General features: G+C 39.1%; 1 protein-coding gene across 1 annotated transcript in view; it reads left to right on the top strand.

Moving 5' to 3' along the window:
- The window catches only part of MAN1A2 (mannosidase alpha class 1A member 2), a 133,408-nt gene that overhangs the window by 96,476 nt on the left and 18,633 nt on the right, over positions 1 to 18,299 (top strand). The window contains exons 9-10 of the mRNA XM_063148452.1: positions 9,644 to 9,759; positions 15,486 to 15,705. Coding sequence (XP_063004522.1) covers positions 9,644 to 9,759; positions 15,486 to 15,705 — 336 coding nt within the window. The remainder of the gene's footprint in view (positions 1 to 9,643; positions 9,760 to 15,485; positions 15,706 to 18,299) is intronic.

Here is an 18,299-nt window from a genome sequence, read left to right as displayed (position 1 = left end):
GATTTAGCAAGTAAATTTCTTTTTTAATTTGTGTTTGGAACATCATTTATAGAACTGGAGATATGTGATCTATTGGATAGTTTGGACATTTGTGTAAGCATTTATTTATGGAGGTTTTGCTATTTGAAATCTGCTTTCAGTTTATTACATTATGAACAAATAAAATTACCACAGTATTTCTAGACTTCCAGTAGTAGGCATGCTGTTGCATATGAGGAGGTGGGGGTGGTTCTTTGCAGTTTAATTTCTTTTGCTATCTTGACAGGTGTCCTTAATTTTACTCTCCAATTTATTTTGTGTTGTTCTGTCCTTTGGAACATGCATGTGTTTTGAATAGAAGATAATCTGTGTAATCTCTGCTGGGGAATTCCCCTTGCACTTTTGCTTTACAACCTTGTACAAATGTAATTAGCTGTGTTCCAGGAAAAAGCTGCATTCAAATTTGTTTATTCATTAGAAGCCAAGAGCAAGATAATCTGTTAAAACTTTATTTTAATGAAATACAACAGAACTGTGCATTACAGGGAATGTGCTTTTATAAGACTACAAGGTTAAGATGCTCAGCTGGTCTGCTGAGCAAGATGCTGGAAGAGGTGAACAAATAAAAGCTTTGTTTAGTGTGTTAAAGATTCTAGTGTTATTGGAAGGTTAAACATGTATATGAATTATGCATTTGGAAAGAAGTGTCTATAAATAATTCCTAAAGAGAGGATTTGGATATGGTGTAACTTTGGGTTATGAGAATGCTTGCATACATTGCTAGGCAAAGAGATTAATGTTTCATTTTGTTTTACCATCAAGCTATACTTTTAGAGCATGATCTCAGTGGGGAGTGCATCAATATCTAGAATTTGTGATTTGTCCCACAGCAGCTTTTCCACTTGTCTTTCTCATCTTTGTCATTTACTGTGAATTCAGTAAGTTCATCTGTATTAATGAAGTCTGGCATGTTTAGGGTACTGCCTGATGTTTTTGAGAGCTTAAACTGATGGCTTTGAAGACATTAACTTGAAATCATTGGGGAGTATAAAGTTATCCTTTGACACCTCTGTGAGTTTTTAGAGTTTGATTGCCTGTGGAATCTCATTATTTCTGTGGTAATTTTATGCCTAAAACTGCATTTTTGAACCATTCTTGACTAATTAGTTTCTTACGAAAGGGAAGGCTATCAAAGTCCACTTACAGACTTGTTACAGTCTTACTAAACTTTCTTGGTTTTATTTTATTCCTTCTCTGTAATGTATTGGAGGTCCTAGTGTTTCTGTTGATGCTCTCTAGATGATTGGTAAATTCAGGTGACACATCTGTTGTCATATCTGACATCTCTTTCTTTTTATTATGTCTTCAGTATTGAGAGTCCATATTCTGAGTTCTATGTGGAGATATAACTGCTGGTGGTCACGAGAGAAACATTTCCAGTTTGGTGACATTGAGAGGAGAGGGTCTCTAGTTCTGTTCTGTGAACGCTGAATGTATCTGACCAATGGCATCTTTTAATCCTGAAGTTTCACTGGGAGTTGGACTGTCCTTGTAGCAGCAACCTAAAATACTGTCTCAACTTGAAGATCTGTGTGATATGGTCCCATATGACATATATAGTCAAGTAAGAGAGGAGTGGTGATGAATGCAGTCCACGTATGGTGTTATAGCTCAGTGTCAGTCACAGAGCATGGACTGAACAAGTCTTAAAATCAGCACAATTTCCCAGCACCTACAGAGTGATCAAAATGTCAGGCAGCTGCGTGCACCATTTCAAGCATCTGTCATGAGAAGAAAAATAAGAGCTACATAGACTGAAGTTTAGGAGAAAGAAACAGAGTAGCCTGGATTTATATTGCATGTGGTATAATCCAAAAGTACATCAAAAACAGGGAGTGTCTTTCCTTGCTCCTCAGAATCACTTTTGACTGTCAGCTTCCATGTAAGAGACATAAATATATATATATATATATATATATAAATATATAAACTGCCATGTCTTTATACAGCTTGAAGGGTGAAGTTTTTGACCGTGGTTTTTCCAGCTGATTTGGTGCAGATGAATGTTGGACTAGATTTAATCTAATAAAGGTTTCCCTCTCCCATGATCTTGTTTATAATATTCAAGAGGAGAATCAAGATATTCAAGGAAGATTAAGGTGAATAAACTAAAGGGTGTAACAACCTTAAGAACTTGTCAATCCCCCTATACATGTACTCTTATTCAAAAGGACTCTGGGTTTTGGATGCATACTTGCAGCAGGTGATGCTATCCCTTTTAGCTCTTTCACAGCCACCTTGACAAGTAAAGAAAAGTCATCAGAGACAAGCATGCACGTGACTTCCCACCAATCCACTGCAAATCCCAGAGGCTTTGTTAAAGCTGCCCACACAGTTGGGATTTACAGTGACTCCAAACTTGGCTGAGAGGCAGGTGTGCTTCATTTGGGTGGCTCTGTGGGTGAGTGTAATAACCTTGAAAAGACAACTTCAGGTGATAAAAGGCTTCTGAGTAAACTTCTCAGTAAACACACTGACATAAGGATTTAATGTGTTTCTAATTTTAGCATGTGGACTTGATTTTTTTAGTTGATTGGTGTTTAATTCTTGAATGTGTCTCCTAAGAGATGACCTACATCTTTCCAGAATTATAAATAATAGCTGGAATGTTTTGATGTTTCAGGAAAGTTTGAATACAAAAAACAAAACAAAACATTTGTTCCAGCTGTGAATTCCTGAGAGTGAAAGTACAGTCTGTTGTAAGATACCAAATTAGGATATTCCTTTGACATTACAGAATCGTAAATTACATTCAGTCTGAAGAAAGGTTTTATTCTAAGAACATTAGTTACCTAAATATGTGTATTAGTTGGCTTGTTATGCTTGCTGGTCTGTTTCAAAGTATTTCTATTGTCTTTGGACTCACTCAAATTGTGCAAGTTTAACTGTTTTTAATCTGTAGTTTGATAGTCCCTACAGATCTAGGAAGTAATTTTGCTTAATTTTATTATATGAGAAACTGGTAGCACTTACAATTAAGATTGCTTAATACTTTCCATTAAATGATTGTGTTTTCAGTTTCTTGTAGCTGCCAGACTTTAGTTCTTCCAACTGGAATATTCTGTCTGCCTCAAGCTGTTCTCTTGGGGTTTCTTTAAACAACTTTGACAAAAATGCTTTAGTCATCTCTAAATGAAACTAGAAATGGAACGTGATTCTACTCAGATTAAAGTCTGTTTTTTCAAAGAGTACAGTTAAGGAACTCAAGAACCATCCATATTTTCCCAAGTCTTGTTAAAATATTCACATCTAGGTTCTCCATCTGGAGTTTTTAGAGTTCAGCTGCTCCATTCTCCAGAGCTTTGAGTGCTGAGCAGGTGTGCTCACGCACCCCCAGGTTGGGAGGAGCTGAGCGAGGTGTTTCATGTTGCTGGATTCTGTTGTGGCAGCAGACTGTAGAATGGGAAGCAGTGTCTCTTCAGCTACCTCCCAGCTGATAAATGCTTAACTTAAATTCTCCAAAAGTGATTCTGTTATATGAGACCCTGAATGTTTTCAGAAAAATTCTCATGCTGGTAATGTGTTCCTTAGTGATACATAGTTTATATTTGACTTAAAATTGCACTTCCACTTCCTTTTACCAGGGCTGCCTTTCCTGCAGTTAATTTACAAGTGTTTGCACTTTTAAGCCAACCACTATGGCTTATGACATCCTTAGGTTGAATTTCTGCTGTAAATTGCAGCAGCTGCAATTTCCAGGGCCTCAGCTTTCTGGATTAAAGGATTAAAAGGGGAGCTTGCACCTATTTAGAGCTGCTGAGGAGCAGTAAGACCAACTACATGAAGTAAAGATTGAACTGAAATTTAATCAGAGCCAGCCTAAAGACAAACAGAAAAACAATTCTTTGGAAGTTTCCTGCACAGAGAAAGAGGGCTCCTGCAGTGTAAGGCTAGTTGGTGCAGGCCAGAACAACTAATGGTGATGGGGTATGTGGGTTTCTTAATGAAAGTCAATATTAGCTACCCCCTCCTGGTCATTTAACTTCTCCACTCTTGAACTCCTTCTCTGACATATTACAATAACACTTTGTCAATTTGTGATCCTTGGGGAAGATCAGCCTCCTTTTTATTGCTTTCTTCTTTTGTTGCAAAGTAATTCTGTACTACTGCTCTTGGTTGAAATTAATCAGTGGTTTGTTTATCTTGGCATTTCCAGTCTAGTGAGAATAGCACAGGTTTTAGTGAGTTTTGCTTTATTTTAAAGTCCAAAGTGACAATTACAGTTCCGAGATTTCAGTTTACAAATAGCCAAATTAGTAATTTTTTGCTTGCTTGTTCTCTCTCTGTCTCTACTTTAAAATATTGAATCAGTGTTGTAGTTACAATTTGTGAATTAAAAATACTGTGGGCATAGTTGATCCTGATCTCCACCTGTTTGTGCTTCTGCACTGCTCCAATGTTATCTCACTGTCTTGCTTTCCAGCAGGGCAGCCTGTGCATGCTAAACATACCTCTGCTCAGTATTGTATTTCATCTTTTTTATCCTGTGTGCAGTAAGCCATGCAGAAACTTTCTGCCCCGGGGTCAGGGAAGGGCAGAGGCTCGCTCCCCTCTGCTCCTGGCTAGCAGGAAGCCTCGCCCTCAGGTGTTGGGACTGCAGCATCAGTTCTGGCGTGAGGTGCTGCCTTTAATACAATGCTTGGCTTCTTTATTTATTCTTGCTCCTTGCCAAGAAATGACAATTGAACAATTAAGGCACAGAGCAGAGAGGGTTTAGCAAATCATGAACTGTTTTTAATTTGCCTCATTAAGCTGCTGTTAACTACTTAAAGCCATCTGCTTAAAAATAATTTGCACATCTTAAGTTTGCTCTAGAGAGCAGGTAGACCTTCATTAGAACAGGCTTCATTATTAAAGTTATCTTTAGGGGGCTGTCAATTGTTGTGGGAAACATGCTCACTGAACCAAACTTTCCCTGTAAACAAAACAAAGTGGCACATGTTGGTAACTTGCAGTCTGTGGCCATAACCATATTCTTGGGAACTAGTGCCATTCATGTGGAAATTGGCTTGCTCTGGAGGAAGTTGTTTACAGATATTAGGTAGGTCTAGGTATGACAAATGAGGATGAGCTATGGGAATGCATAGTATCCATGGTATCTACAACCATCCTCAAAAATTAGTCCTGAAGAGAAAGAGCAGACAGACCAGTCTCAGTGCCTCACCTGTCACTGAGGAGGGGGAGCCTTGTTGCCTATGCCTTGAAGAGCTGTTTGCAGTAAAAAACCTGTTTATTTGTTTCCCCAGATTTGTAAAGAAACATTTTCACTTACAGAGAACAAATCACTCGAGCTCTGCAGACCCTCCCTCCTCTCTGGGGCTGAGATCCAGTGGCATTTCAGCGAGACTGTGTGCCCTGTCTGACCTCCTGCCTGTGCTGTGGTTTAGTGCTGTCCTGCTTCTTGTCTGGGAGACTGTGTCAGCAGTGAGCTCATGGGTTGCTGATACCAATAAGATCATTTGGAATGAAACTATCTTAGGAATATTAGATAATGATGGTGTGATGTTGTAAAAGAAGGTCCCCGTCTCAGTCTGTGGGAAAGAGGTAGATCTGGTTTTCAGCATATTAGCTGAGACACAATATGTTACTAAGCACAGATATTTTATCAATATCTTAAAAACTCATTAAAGTATTGCTCTGAGATTGATTGGTTTGTTGTTCTTTAAGGGTTTTTTGTTTACAATTGAATGCTGTTTATTAAGAAGAAAAATGCCAATATTTAACAGGATTAAGATCCTTTGTAGTAGCTGAGCAGAAATATTGCTGTGAACTTGGAATACCATTGTCTTTCTATTAAGGCTTTATTTGTCTCTTTTTGGGAAGAAGAATCCTTACAAACAGACTAACTGCACAGGTTTGCACACAATATGCTTTCAAGTGTGATAAACCAGAAAAAATACAGGGTTTCTTGTAATTGCTTTTGGTTGCAAAAGTTGAAGGTATTCTTTCCAACTGCAGTTACTGTGTCTTTTAGTTTGAAAGGAATTCCAAAGTAATTCTTGACTGGAATCCTTTTATGTTTGCCCAGTCATCTGGGCCTACATTTGAAAAAATGCGGAATGAAGAAATTACCCAAATTTGTCTTGATTTGAAGGAATGAGTGTTCTAAAAATATATACATTGAACAGAACATGTGGCTTCAGCCACATTTGTTGTGCTATCAAGAACTTCTGTTCTTTTTGCTATATTTGTCTTAATCTGGAATGAATTCTACTCCAGAATTTCACTGTAAAACAGCTAATCAAAAACAGCTCAAAATAAAAACCTTTACATGACAAAGAGCTAATTAAATTATTCTTGTGGATCAAATTTGTGAAAGAGCGAATCCATTTTAAAATGTTCAAAATGCTTGTACTTAATGCTTATCTTCTCAGTTGTTTACTGCGGAGTACCCAGTGTCAAGATGCTATTGTAGGCTCAGTTATTCAAATCACAAGTTATTCCTTTTTAGTACTCTGGATTGACACAGAAGGTTAGGGCCAGTGTGAAAACGTCAGTAAATTTCATGTGGAAAACATTTTTATGAGCAAAACATTCAGATTTGAGCTGACTTAAATCTTTGAAGCCATCTGAGCTATAGCTCAAAGAGCAGGAGAAAGTGATAACCACCATGGACCTTCTGATAAGTTTGGATAGGGAGGTTTGCTTTTAGGAGAGAATGATATGCGATGACCCAGTTCTACAGTCTTCACCAGTTATATATTTCCTAAGGAATCTTGAAAAATATTTCTTTAGCATTTCTGCTCTAGGTGAGACCAAATTTTCAAAGACCCACAGTCTGTCGCAAACTGTGTTTTAAGTAATTTCTACTTATAGTTCTTATAAAATGCAGCAAATTCTGCTTTAGCAGACACTAGCAGAAAAGCTGAAGAAGACCTTGCCAGAGTGCAGTTAATGCAGCTGCAGAAGCTGAAAACTCACTGTGTTTAAACCTCAGTTCAGCTGCTGCACTGGCCTCCTTTTCACTTCCATCCCCTTTTGGCTATTTTTGTGAATGGGGAGGGGATAGGACATAAAGACAGCTGCATCTTGATGTGGCCAGCTCCCCTGAAATACCATCATGTGTTCCCACCAGAAATATTTCATGTCCTTCTCCTGCTGCTGAAGAGAAGGAACAGGATCCGTTTGCCTTTTTTGACAGGTCTTCCCTCTGGTCCAGCTGTGAAAGGCATCAGCTGGGGAGTGGAGTAGCCCACTGCTGGATGAGAGAGGAGCCTTGAAAACTCTGGGCTGGTCAGAGCTGCAGTGAGGTATGCATAAAAGGAGCAAGGAAAATGCTACTGCTGGGAATTGGAAGGCCCTTGAAAGGCCTTAGTTTCTTACCATGTTCTTGTCTGCTTCTGAATGGGAGGAGGATCTGAATCCAAGAGGCTTGAGCAGCCCTGTTCTCTGCACGAAGAAGGTGCAAAAAAGACTGTCTAGGGGATGGCTGTGAGTTCTGTGTCCCCCAGTGCTTCTGGTGCCTGTGTTCCCTATACTCTTGGCTAAGATGAGAAGGAATGTGAAGGAGAAGAGCTGCTGACAGAAGAGAAGGACAGTTCTCAAATGACTGCCTGGAGAAGTAGTCATGAAATGGGACATGTTGCTGATAATTGACTTTTGAAAGACACCTGGAATGTGAATTTCTCTGTTTAGGAAATGAACCTTTTCTGCTCATCTTCCTGCTCTTTCCTGTTCCAATCCCAGCTGGAGCTACTACAAGAACACTGCTGAGGGTTCAACAGCCTGTCCTTGTTGGGACCTGAGTGCATCTGTCAAGGAAATTGGCTGAGGATCATCCTTTACTCAAATGGCAGAGCTCAGCTGGGGACAAGGCAGCAGCTTAACAGAAGTAGTTTTAAACTCTCTTGTGAAGTCAGTCCCTGAGCAATGCTGGCATGAATTGTAGCTTTGAAGTCTTGGGATAGTTTGGATTTTTTTTATTTTTTTCCTGAAAACCACAGACCCTTGTTTCTTGTGTCTGCTTAAGAATGTAACTGTAAATCGAAGGAATGATTTCTAGCCCTTGTGTTTGTGTAAGAAAGTGACTCATGACCCGAATGTCCTCTTATAGCTCAGGGTGAGAAAGCTTATGAAAACTCATAATCACTGAGTAACTGGGTGTGAAAAGGCAGTCAGGGAGAGTCAGAGGTACAAAAGAAGGGCATGAAGTAATTTGCTTCAAATTCACAACTTGAAACGAAATGGGAAAGCTACAGACTCTACTTGCTCGTTCCTTTGTTTAGAAATCCATTTTTAAGTAGCAGAGGAGCCAAGAGGCAGCTAGAAGAGTTAGGATAGCAGCATCTACCAGCTCTAACCTCCTACTCACATCTTCAGAGACAAGCAGACATGCTGTGGTAGGGTGGTGCTTGGAGGAAAAAAGAACAGAAGGAGAGCTCAACCTCTCTTTTGCACCTTTATCCCAGAAAAACTGTGAATAATACCACTTTTTGAGGTATTTTTTTAAAGGAAGTGTCATATCTTTTCTTCACCCAGTGAAAGGGTACTTGCATGACTCAACCAGCCATGTTTAGGGCAGTGAATTTCTGGCATTGTGACAATGTTGGTGTTAAACATTTCCCTTGCCTAGCTTCAGGAGTCTAAGACTGTTCTGGTGCTGCTGTTTTGAGAGCTGTAACATTAGGAAAGAGAAGGTTATGTGTATTCTGGTTGGAGTCACTTATTAAATCAAACAGAGTGCTGGTTTTTGAATGAAGAGTGTACTGAGTGAGTGCCTACCCTGGTTGGAGCAGGAGCTGCAAGGCTGCCAGACCATCAGTAGGCTTTTTGTGGGGAAGTATGATAGTTCAGCCAAAGAGAAATACAGATAGTTCTCAAGTGGTCTATCAGCACAGAATAGCAGTGACACTATTTGTGAAAGGCAACCTCTGCAAGGGAACAAATAAAATAAAATAAAAAAGGGGACAAAGAAGAAATCTGTGTGTTAGGAGGTTCAGTTTATGTGCTGGTGGATTCTAATAGTGAAACACTCTTACCCTGTGGCACATGGCACAGCTTCTCAGGCACAGTGGAAGAGAGCAGGGCGTGTGCTGTATGCTGCAAAGGCACCTTGCTTGCCTTTGAAAAATAATTTCAATAAGAACATTTAATTTAGAGAATTCATTAGGCTACTGAGTAACTACCCTGTAAGAAACAAAAATCTGCTGGAAAGATTGGATTCTGTGTAGTTAATGAATGACAGTTTGTAGCCAGCCACATAACCTGGTTACATCCTGGATACAGAGGTCTTAAGAGGTTTTCTACATGCTTTTTTCACATATACCTTAAAAACCCAAAAACTAAAACCCCCAAACCCTGGCAGTAAAACAATTAGGTTCTTTGGAATGAAGTAAAAACAGAGGTTAAAGTACATTTTTGATATGAGGGATAGCCTGTGCAGAATGGCAAATAGGGAACACATACAGAAGGTTCTATGCCTGTGATGTAAGTTTGGAGGGGAAGGAGCGCAGTGCAGCTTTCTAAACAGGCTAAAAATGTTTATAATTCTGCAGCAGTAGGCCTTAAAAACACAAGTTTATGTTTTGAATAAATCTAAGGTGCTATTACATAACAACTTCAACCTTTTTTTTTTGTTGTTTTCTTCCCTCTTTCCCTTCTACAGATCACACATCCGTGGGCGGGCTGGGAGACAGTTTTTATGAATATTTATTGAAAGCCTGGCTTATGTCAGACAAGACGGACACGGAGGCAAGGAAAATGTACGACGATGCAATTGAGGTGATTATGATTCATTGAGTTTTCCAATACAGTGGAACAATCTTTAATGATTTTAAGGAAATGAAATTAAATTAAAAAAAAGAAACCTAGGGAGAAAAACCACCACCAACCAAAGGACTTGTTTTGATTATGTAAGTTTTAAGAAATCAAGTGATGAATAATACTAGCTTTCACTTTGAGTAGTTTAAAAAGTATTATTGTGGAATACATGTGATGCAGATTATTGTGCTAAAAATAATCAGCATGTCCCAAATGGTACAATGTAAAAGCCCAGGCTCTAATTTATTAGAAGGAGATCTAGCAACCTTGAGATGTGTGCAGAACAACCAAGTCACTTTTTTACAGTGTTGAGAATTCATCATTCTAGGACACGAAGTCCCAAATTGTTTTATTCTTTGCATTATTTTCTAGGGCATTTACATGTTATATTCCATATTTACCTTGTAAAATGCAGTTCATATATATTCCTGTTTCTATGGTTCTTTTGTGCTATGGTCTTACTCCCTGTCACAGACAAAGTGCTTGCCTAAGCAGGGCAGTACTGCAGATGGTTCAGTGGGATTTGGGGGTTGGTGGCCTTTCTGTGGTGGCTCTGAGCTTTTTGCTGCCCAGCTGTTACTTTCCCAGTTCCCCCATCTTCTCTCAGCAGCCTCTCATAGTGGTTCCCACTGGGCCACCATTCCTCTCCTGCAGTGTAGAAACATAAAGAGTAACTGAGCTGGTCTGAGTGAGCTGTGGTACCAGCAGCAGCAGGGGCTGTGTAGCCTTGTCCCAGTGCTGGTGTGTGGCTGGTGCCTGATGTGTTCCAGGCTCTGTGCATGCCCTGTTGCTTTCAATGTAAGTTTTTACAGCTTAGTTTTAGTGCGGTCGGTCTTCTAAAGCAAAAGACCTATTCTTGGAATTATCAAAATTCACATTTTACAAGATATATAGTGAAAATTCTAGTACAAAATTGTTTTGAAGCTGTAATATGTCTTACTCCTGACCTGAATTTGATTACATTTGACTTCCAGCTGCTTTGACTTTTCCCTTCTCTACATTGTTTTAAAGGGTTATCTGCACCATATAGTTGGTTACTATCAAATGTACAATAGACATTCTCTCCTGAAGGAAAAGTGCCTTTTTTTTTTTTTCTGGGTCTCACAAGATAAAACAGATTTTGAATTATTTCTTAAGCTTTTTTCTATGTATTTCCCAGTATCATGGAGACAGCAATGTTCTTCTAATGTGATTCTTCTTCTAACTGATTCCTTCTTGATTTTATCCTCTTCATCCAGCCAGAAACTCTGCTTGTACTCTTAACCTTTGCCTCATACCATCATCTGCTTTCCAGTTGCTTTATTCTGAAGCTAGTTATAATCTTTTCGATTTACTGCTTTCCTACCACTGTGATTTACATTCCTGATTCCTCAGTGTTTGACCTTACACTTATCTCTATTGCAACACATTGTTCAGGCAAAACCTGTTTTGTCACCTGCTCTCAGTGATTTTACAGAACTGACTTTTCCTTTATCATTATCTATAGTTACATCAATTTTTGTGTCATCTGCAATTTTTTTTCTAGCATTTTTCTTGGAGATCATTGTTAGAAATACTGTCTGGTGTTGAATAAAGTAGCTATGCAGAATCTTCATGGGATAAGGATTTTTTTTTTCACAATTTTTTTTCTTTACTTGTTTAGGACTAATATTTTGTAAAATGCCAAGAAATTTTTGAAATCTCTAATATTTCTAGTATCAGCATACACATATCAATCAAACATTTATTTTTGAAACCACATCATTCATTTTATATAATTGTTTTATTAACTTTTTAAACTACTGATAAAGCATTGGCTGTTTCCCAGTACTTTTGAACTTTCTTAGCTTTCCAGGGTTTGTTAAAATCTATATTACTAGTTCATAAATTACTTGTGTATTTTTAATAGGTTAAAATACAGTGTATGGGGGCCTGTGGGTTTAGCGATTTTTAGCAGTTGATATTTAGCTTCCATTGTGGTTACTGTTGAAATATTTTACTCTAATTCTTAAACTGTGAACACTTAAAAATAGAGGAAATAAACTCTCCTGTTCATCCTCTTCACTGTAAATCATCTTGCAAACATTTTATATGGGCACATCTCTGAATGGAGACAGAGCAAAGCAAATTTGGGACCAGGTGAAAACACACTGTGGATAGGAGGGACGAAAAGCCAAGCTGCTTCTTATTCATATGTGATATGTCCTGCAGTCCAAGTATCAGAGAATTCCTTCTGTTTTTTCTCAGCTAAACCCACCCTCTACATTTGAGTCTGCATGAATTGTACTGATTTATGTGCTGTGGAATTTATGTGCTGTTTCAGGGTTTGTGTCTCTCCCAGGTCCTACTTGATGTTGAAGGACATAGGCAAAGAGTCATTAAGTAGGATTCACTTTGTGTAACTGCAATTGGAATTTTTATTATAATTTTTTTAAGAGGCCATTCCCTTACCATTCTTTTGTTTTTGCCTATAATATAGGTCTTCCTCCATAGCTAACACTTCTTATTCTTTGTTTTTCAAAATGTGGAGCAGAAGCTGTTTGCATCATTTGTGCAAGCAGAAGGGGAAAGGTGTAGCATGCATTCCTCCCACTCACAGCACAGAGTTGGAAAATGTTCTCAGCACCCACCAGTCTAAAAGAATGTGTCTGTCCAGCCACACTTCATTCCCTTATCTTATTGCAGCAATGTGAGTGGAAGATGGACAACATAACCTCACTCCTAAGTCTTGCAGTAGACAGTGATATCTCATTCCTTGGAACTATCACAGAGAAGAAAAATGCAGCATCTGTTCTTCAGATGTCATGGTTTCCGGTCCATGGCATATGAAGTCTTATCCAGGTCACCACATACTTCTAACATGAATCCAAACAATTTGTATATCCATAACCCCTCTGTATAACATGGGTGCAATCTTCCACTGTAAAGGACACTTCATTGCTATGTCCTAGTATGAAAATTCACAGCTGTGATAAAAGCTGAAATTGTGAAACCTGTTGGGAATTTTTTGTGGTAATGTGAGGATGGGCCTCTTGAATTTGCTTTCAACATCATCATGTGGGCCTTCCAGCTAGTCTGGTTTCAAGTGTCTTTTTTTCCTTTTCACATCAGCTGGAGGATAGGTAAGCTTCTTTTTGATCTGCTGCCTTGAGTAGCCTAATCTGTTAGGCTCACAAATTTGATCTTCACTCTTTCTTACTGCACAGCATTAGGTAGCTAAAAGAAGGATTTGGCCGTGTGCTTGACTGTCACAACATAGCAAGTACTGCTGCAAGACAGCTCAGAAAATGCTATTTTTTGTAGTCATGAAAAGCACGTGAACTTCAGGGAACATTCAGGTTTTGCATAGAATGACAGAGTACCTTGAATAGCAGGGGATCCTCAGGAATCATTGAGTCCAGCTCCTGGCCCTGCACAGGACACCCCAAGAATCACATCACGTGCCTGAATGTTGTTAAAACACTTCCTGAACTCTGTCAGGCTTGGTGCTATGACCACTGCCCTGGGCAGCCTGTTCCAGTGCCCAACCACCCTCTTGGTGAAGAACCTTTTCTTGCTATCCAACTTAAACCTCCCCTGACACAACTTCAGGCTGTCCCCATGCCTACTGTCACTGGTCTCAAGAGTGAAGAGATCAGTGCCTTTCCCTCCACTGCCCCTCGTGAGGATGTTGAAGGCTGCAGTGAGGTCTCCCCTCAGTTTCTTCTCTAGGCTGAACAAACCAAGTGGCCTCAACCACCCCTGTTGCTCAGGCATTGCTCAGACTAAGGAAGCTCCTTCCATTAGTTAATCTCTTAGGTGATGTGAACTAAATCTTCTCTTTGGGAGTTGAGGTGTACACATCCACTCTGGTATGTGTATACTCCTTGTAGTCCAGCTGGATGCCACTGCTTTGCAGTTCCTGTTGGAGTGCTCTGTGGCCTCAGCCATCCAGCTGAGGGTACAAATGCCACACCTATCCCAACCTGCACCCCTGGGCAGTGCTCCCAGCAATGCCCAGCTGTCCCTTGTTAATTACTGTAAATACCAATTGCCATTTTTTTGCAGTTGGCAGGCAGCAGGTTGTTGAACGATAAAGTATTTTGAGAGAGTTGCATTTATGTTCTTGAGATGCCTCCTTTGTGACTCTCAGAACCTAACCTAGTTATTAAGTAGCTGATAGGACTTGATTTTCAGATTTCAAAAACTACCCCTTCTACCAGGCAGTTATTTCTAATTTCAGAAGATGTGTTTTCTGTTCAGAAAAGGAGCATGTTGCACCTAGAACATCCTCTTCAGTCAAACTATGAAAGCAAATCCAGAGTAGAAGTGTAGCTTGTGGAGAAATATATAAATTTGGCCTTTGTTGGCTGTCCTGGTGCTAGCCACAGTAATTTTGTCCCACTGGAAATGCTTCTGCAACCATTTGCTCCTCAACAGCTATGAAGTTATGGGAAAATATAATTCAAAAGGGGATGTTGTTTAGCATTTGGAAAAAAATGCTTTCCTCTAGGAAATAAATAATCCATACGCTTTAGTGCCTTTCTGCTCTTCACAGTTAAAGTGGCTTTCCTTCAAAGAGTGCTCAACTTTTATGTACCATATGGTCGAAAAACATCAGTTTTGTCACAGTCTAGAATAATGGAATCAACAGAGTTAATGCTCCAGATCTTGATATCCTTTCCAATGGCAGTTTTCAGCAGGTCCAATACTTCCTGTACCAGTACTTTCAGCCCAAATGAGGCCTGTAGAGTTAACCACATCAGGCTCCTTAGCAGCAGAAGGCAGTCGTCAATACCAATTTGCCTGATGGTTAGACAGGCACCCTGGCAGCTGACAGAGACTTACTGGTTTCTACTCTGTCAGTTACTTCTGCCTTCTTCTCTCTGGATCCTGCCATGAGCACAAGCCTCAGATCTATCAGTGGTATTAGTGAAGGAATTAACCCAACAGCAGTGCAGACCAGCACTTCTCTTTCATTACTTTTTCACTGTCTAATGCTAGACATAGTAAATACTGAAGTAAGTTGGTGGGAATTGTGATCCTCTCTGAAAGAGGCTTAAGCAAACATTGTTCCATGTAGTTTGCAAACTTTGGGAAGTTAAGTCAGCTGCTCTTCTAAGAGAAGGATACCATTTTTAAGTCACAAGCAATGGCATGTTTTGGTGCAAATGTGTAAAAAGAAAGAAGCAATTGCCTCACATATAAAATAAAGGGCTTTTTTGTGATCAGCTGCTGCAACACCTATCATTTGAGAATGTGCAATCAGAAAGCTGCTATGGAGAAGTTAGAAGGTGGCTGGAGCATTCCTGCCACTTCCTATTAAAGACAGGATTACTGCATACATTGCTGACCAAAAATTTCCAACATGGTTGTGTTTTCTGAGTACTCACAGAGTGCACAGAGTTCTGGTACTTCCCAGAGTTAACAGTTTGACAAATACTGTTTGAGCCATAAAATAAGTGTTGAATTCTCAAGTAAAAACCCTGTATTGTCTCTGTTGTGATTTTCATATGTTAGATGTCATTAGCATTTTTAGCAGTTAAGGGGTTTTTTTTGTGCTTTGAAATTATATTCTTAGAGCTGTCTGTTCCTGTGGTGCTCAGAAATGAATTTGAAAAAAGAAAATTATTTTTGTTTTGAAAGCCAGACTTTGCTTGCTAAAGGAAAGTTAATAAGTAAAGCTTGCATGTGAACAGCATTTGAATGTTCTCTTAATCTCTTTGTAGGCCATAGAAAAACATCTCATCAGAAAGTCCAATGGAGGACTGACCTTCATTGGGGAGTGGAAGAACGGGCATCTTGAAAGAAAGATGGGCCATTTGACCTGTTTTGCAGGTGGAATGTTTGCCCTTGGAGCAGATGGTTCCAGAGATGATAAAGCTGGACATTATTTGCAGCTCGGAGCTGAAATTGCACATACGTGTCATGAGTCGTATGACAGGACAAGTAAGACCTATTGTTAATCTAATTATTTCAATAGTTGGAATACAGCAACTCTTGTAATTATTGTTAGGATTTGTTTGGACTCTGTCTAACATGCACTGGTTTTATACCAATATGAATTTTTAACATCTGTGTATTTACTTCTGCTCTTCATCATGGTGAGTAAATCTAAACCCAGATTTTATGGTTCCTTCATGCATGTTTGTCCTCATTTTTGGATCAGTCAGCTAAGATGGGTTATCTGGGTATGGTGAGGAAGGAATTTGTGTGACCTCTTGTCCTCACAGATATATAGGGAAGTTTTTCTTTCATATATACTGTTCTTACAGTTAAGTAGAGGGTAAAAATTGTAAATAAACTTTTTACAGGTTTTAGTAATAGTCCATTCTGAATAAGAACAATTAAACAAGAGAGGATGAAGAGTATTCTGCAGAGTGTGAGAAGGCCAAAGGCCTGACTAGTGAGGAGGCAGCATCAGACTTTGTTGGGCTGGAAGCTTCTCAAGGTCAGTCTTTTGGACCAGGATTATTTTATAGTGACCTTGATGCTTGAAGTGTACTGAGTATGCTTAGGGTGGCCATATAGTTGTAGAACATAATTAAAATGGAAGAGTCTCAGAATAGTAATCAGGGACATCTTGAGAACTGGACTATCAGAAATAAGAAGTTTGCCAGAAAAAGTCAGGAGCTCTTTGTCTGAAGTGGGAGTTGAAAAATGTCCTGGTCTGTATCAGATGAAGAATTTTCAGCAGAGATTAGATAATATTAAGACTGCCTTAGAAGACATGTGTAATTTGTCACCCTGAATACTCTGTATAAATCTGAATTTCAAGCAGAACAAATGCAGAAAAGGACCAAGAGAATGAATAGAGTGACAGAGCTTTTATCTTACAGTGGGGAAAATATGAGAGATTGGCCTGCTCAGGCTAGAAAAATAATACCGAAGAAAGGAACAAATTTATTGCCATCTCAAGGGGTAAACACTGAAGAGAAATAGTTATTTTAGGATATAAAAGAACACAGTTGTAATGAGAGCAAAATTTTTAAGCTCGCTGTGCATAAATGTAGGTTGGAGATTGGAAATGGTTTTGCATAGCTATCAGAGAAGTGAGTTTCTGAAATACCTTCCCAGTAGAAATAATGGTAACTATAACTTAAGCAGTTTTAAGATGAGAATTCATGTATTTATCCACAGAATTACATCGTATCATTGTATAGTTGCCTGTCTTTCTAAATAATTCAGTCACAGAAGTGATAATTTTATTTGCGTAAGCAACAGTTTTAAAAAAAGGAAAAGAAAAAATGTGAGTATGCTGAAGAAAAAAAGGTAGGACATAGCAGCTATTGTTGCATTCTGAAAAATTGCATTTAAATGTTTAATTCGACATTTAAAAATAAGCAATGTTAAATTCACAGTTGTTTGAGCAGGCCTAATTTTATTCCTTCAGATGTTTATTCTGTACCCTAAATAAGTCAAAAGATGAGGGAGATAAAAGTTTTGATTACATATTTAATGACTGTATAAGAACACATGAGCAAGAAAGACTGAAAGACAGCTATAAATTTGCAATGCCCTTGTTCTCTTTTGTTCAGTCATGCAGTCCCAGGAATGTGGATTGTTTGTGTTTGGATGTTTTGGTTTTAATTTTCTGGCCTGATTTTTCAAAGGATATTGAGAACTTATATATGCAAAATGTCAACTTCTTTGTTATGTTTCAACAGCAGGATTTGAGCATAATGGTACACTTTAATGGCAGAACTGGCTGATGGCAGAAAAAGCATCTTTAAGAGGGCAGACAGACATCCTGGTTCAGCTAATAGGTTTATGGTTCAGCAGGCAAAGGGGATTTCCTGATTTTTCTCCTATGGACATGGGAGAGCTTGCCCCATTGGGCATGCCCAGAGGAGGGAGAAGGATGCAGAGACTGCAGGCAGGGGTTAGGCAGCTCTTTCTTTAGATAAACCAGCAGAGCTGCCCTTTCCTGTGTCATACCACAGCTGCTTGTAATAAACTACAGTAATGGTGATGTAATACTTCAGTATGAAAATACTACTTTATGAAGCAACCTAAATTTCCATAGCTGAGCTTAAGTCTCTCTCTAAGAAAAATTGAAACAAAATTTCACAGAAGAAAAGCATTTCTGGAAAATGAGGGCATTATATTGACAACTATCATCAACCTGTTGCACATACTGGAGGTTTGAAAGTCTGTTAGAAAAAACAACCTGATATTTCAGAAAGCTGGTTATTTTAGTGCTGACTGGTACAGGGAAGCTGGAAAGTCCTTGAAACTATTCCTAATGTGTTTTCTTGGGGATTATGTCCTAGTGGCAGCTGGCATCACTGCCATGTAATCAAGAAGTTTATGCAGAGATGTAGTCCCACTGATAATCTGTCACCTGTCAATGTTCCCCAGGAATACCTGAGAGAAGACCTTAGTCTCCAGACTAAGATGCTGGAGAAGTGACTAGGTATGTTGTGAGAAGCTTGGGCCCTTGCCATGGCTCTGTGAAAATCCATGTAGATTCTGCTTGAGCTGAGGATCAGTCTGTAGCACTGCTCAAAGGATGTCTTTCTAATTCAGCAGCTGGAGGAGGC

The sequence above is a fragment of the Melospiza melodia genome, chromosome 2 (assembly GCF_035770615.1).
Source record: "Melospiza melodia melodia isolate bMelMel2 chromosome 2, bMelMel2.pri, whole genome shotgun sequence".
In the NCBI taxonomy this organism is placed as follows: domain Eukaryota; kingdom Metazoa; phylum Chordata; class Aves; order Passeriformes; family Passerellidae; genus Melospiza; species Melospiza melodia.
This window is presented reverse-complemented; position numbering and strand designations above follow the sequence as displayed.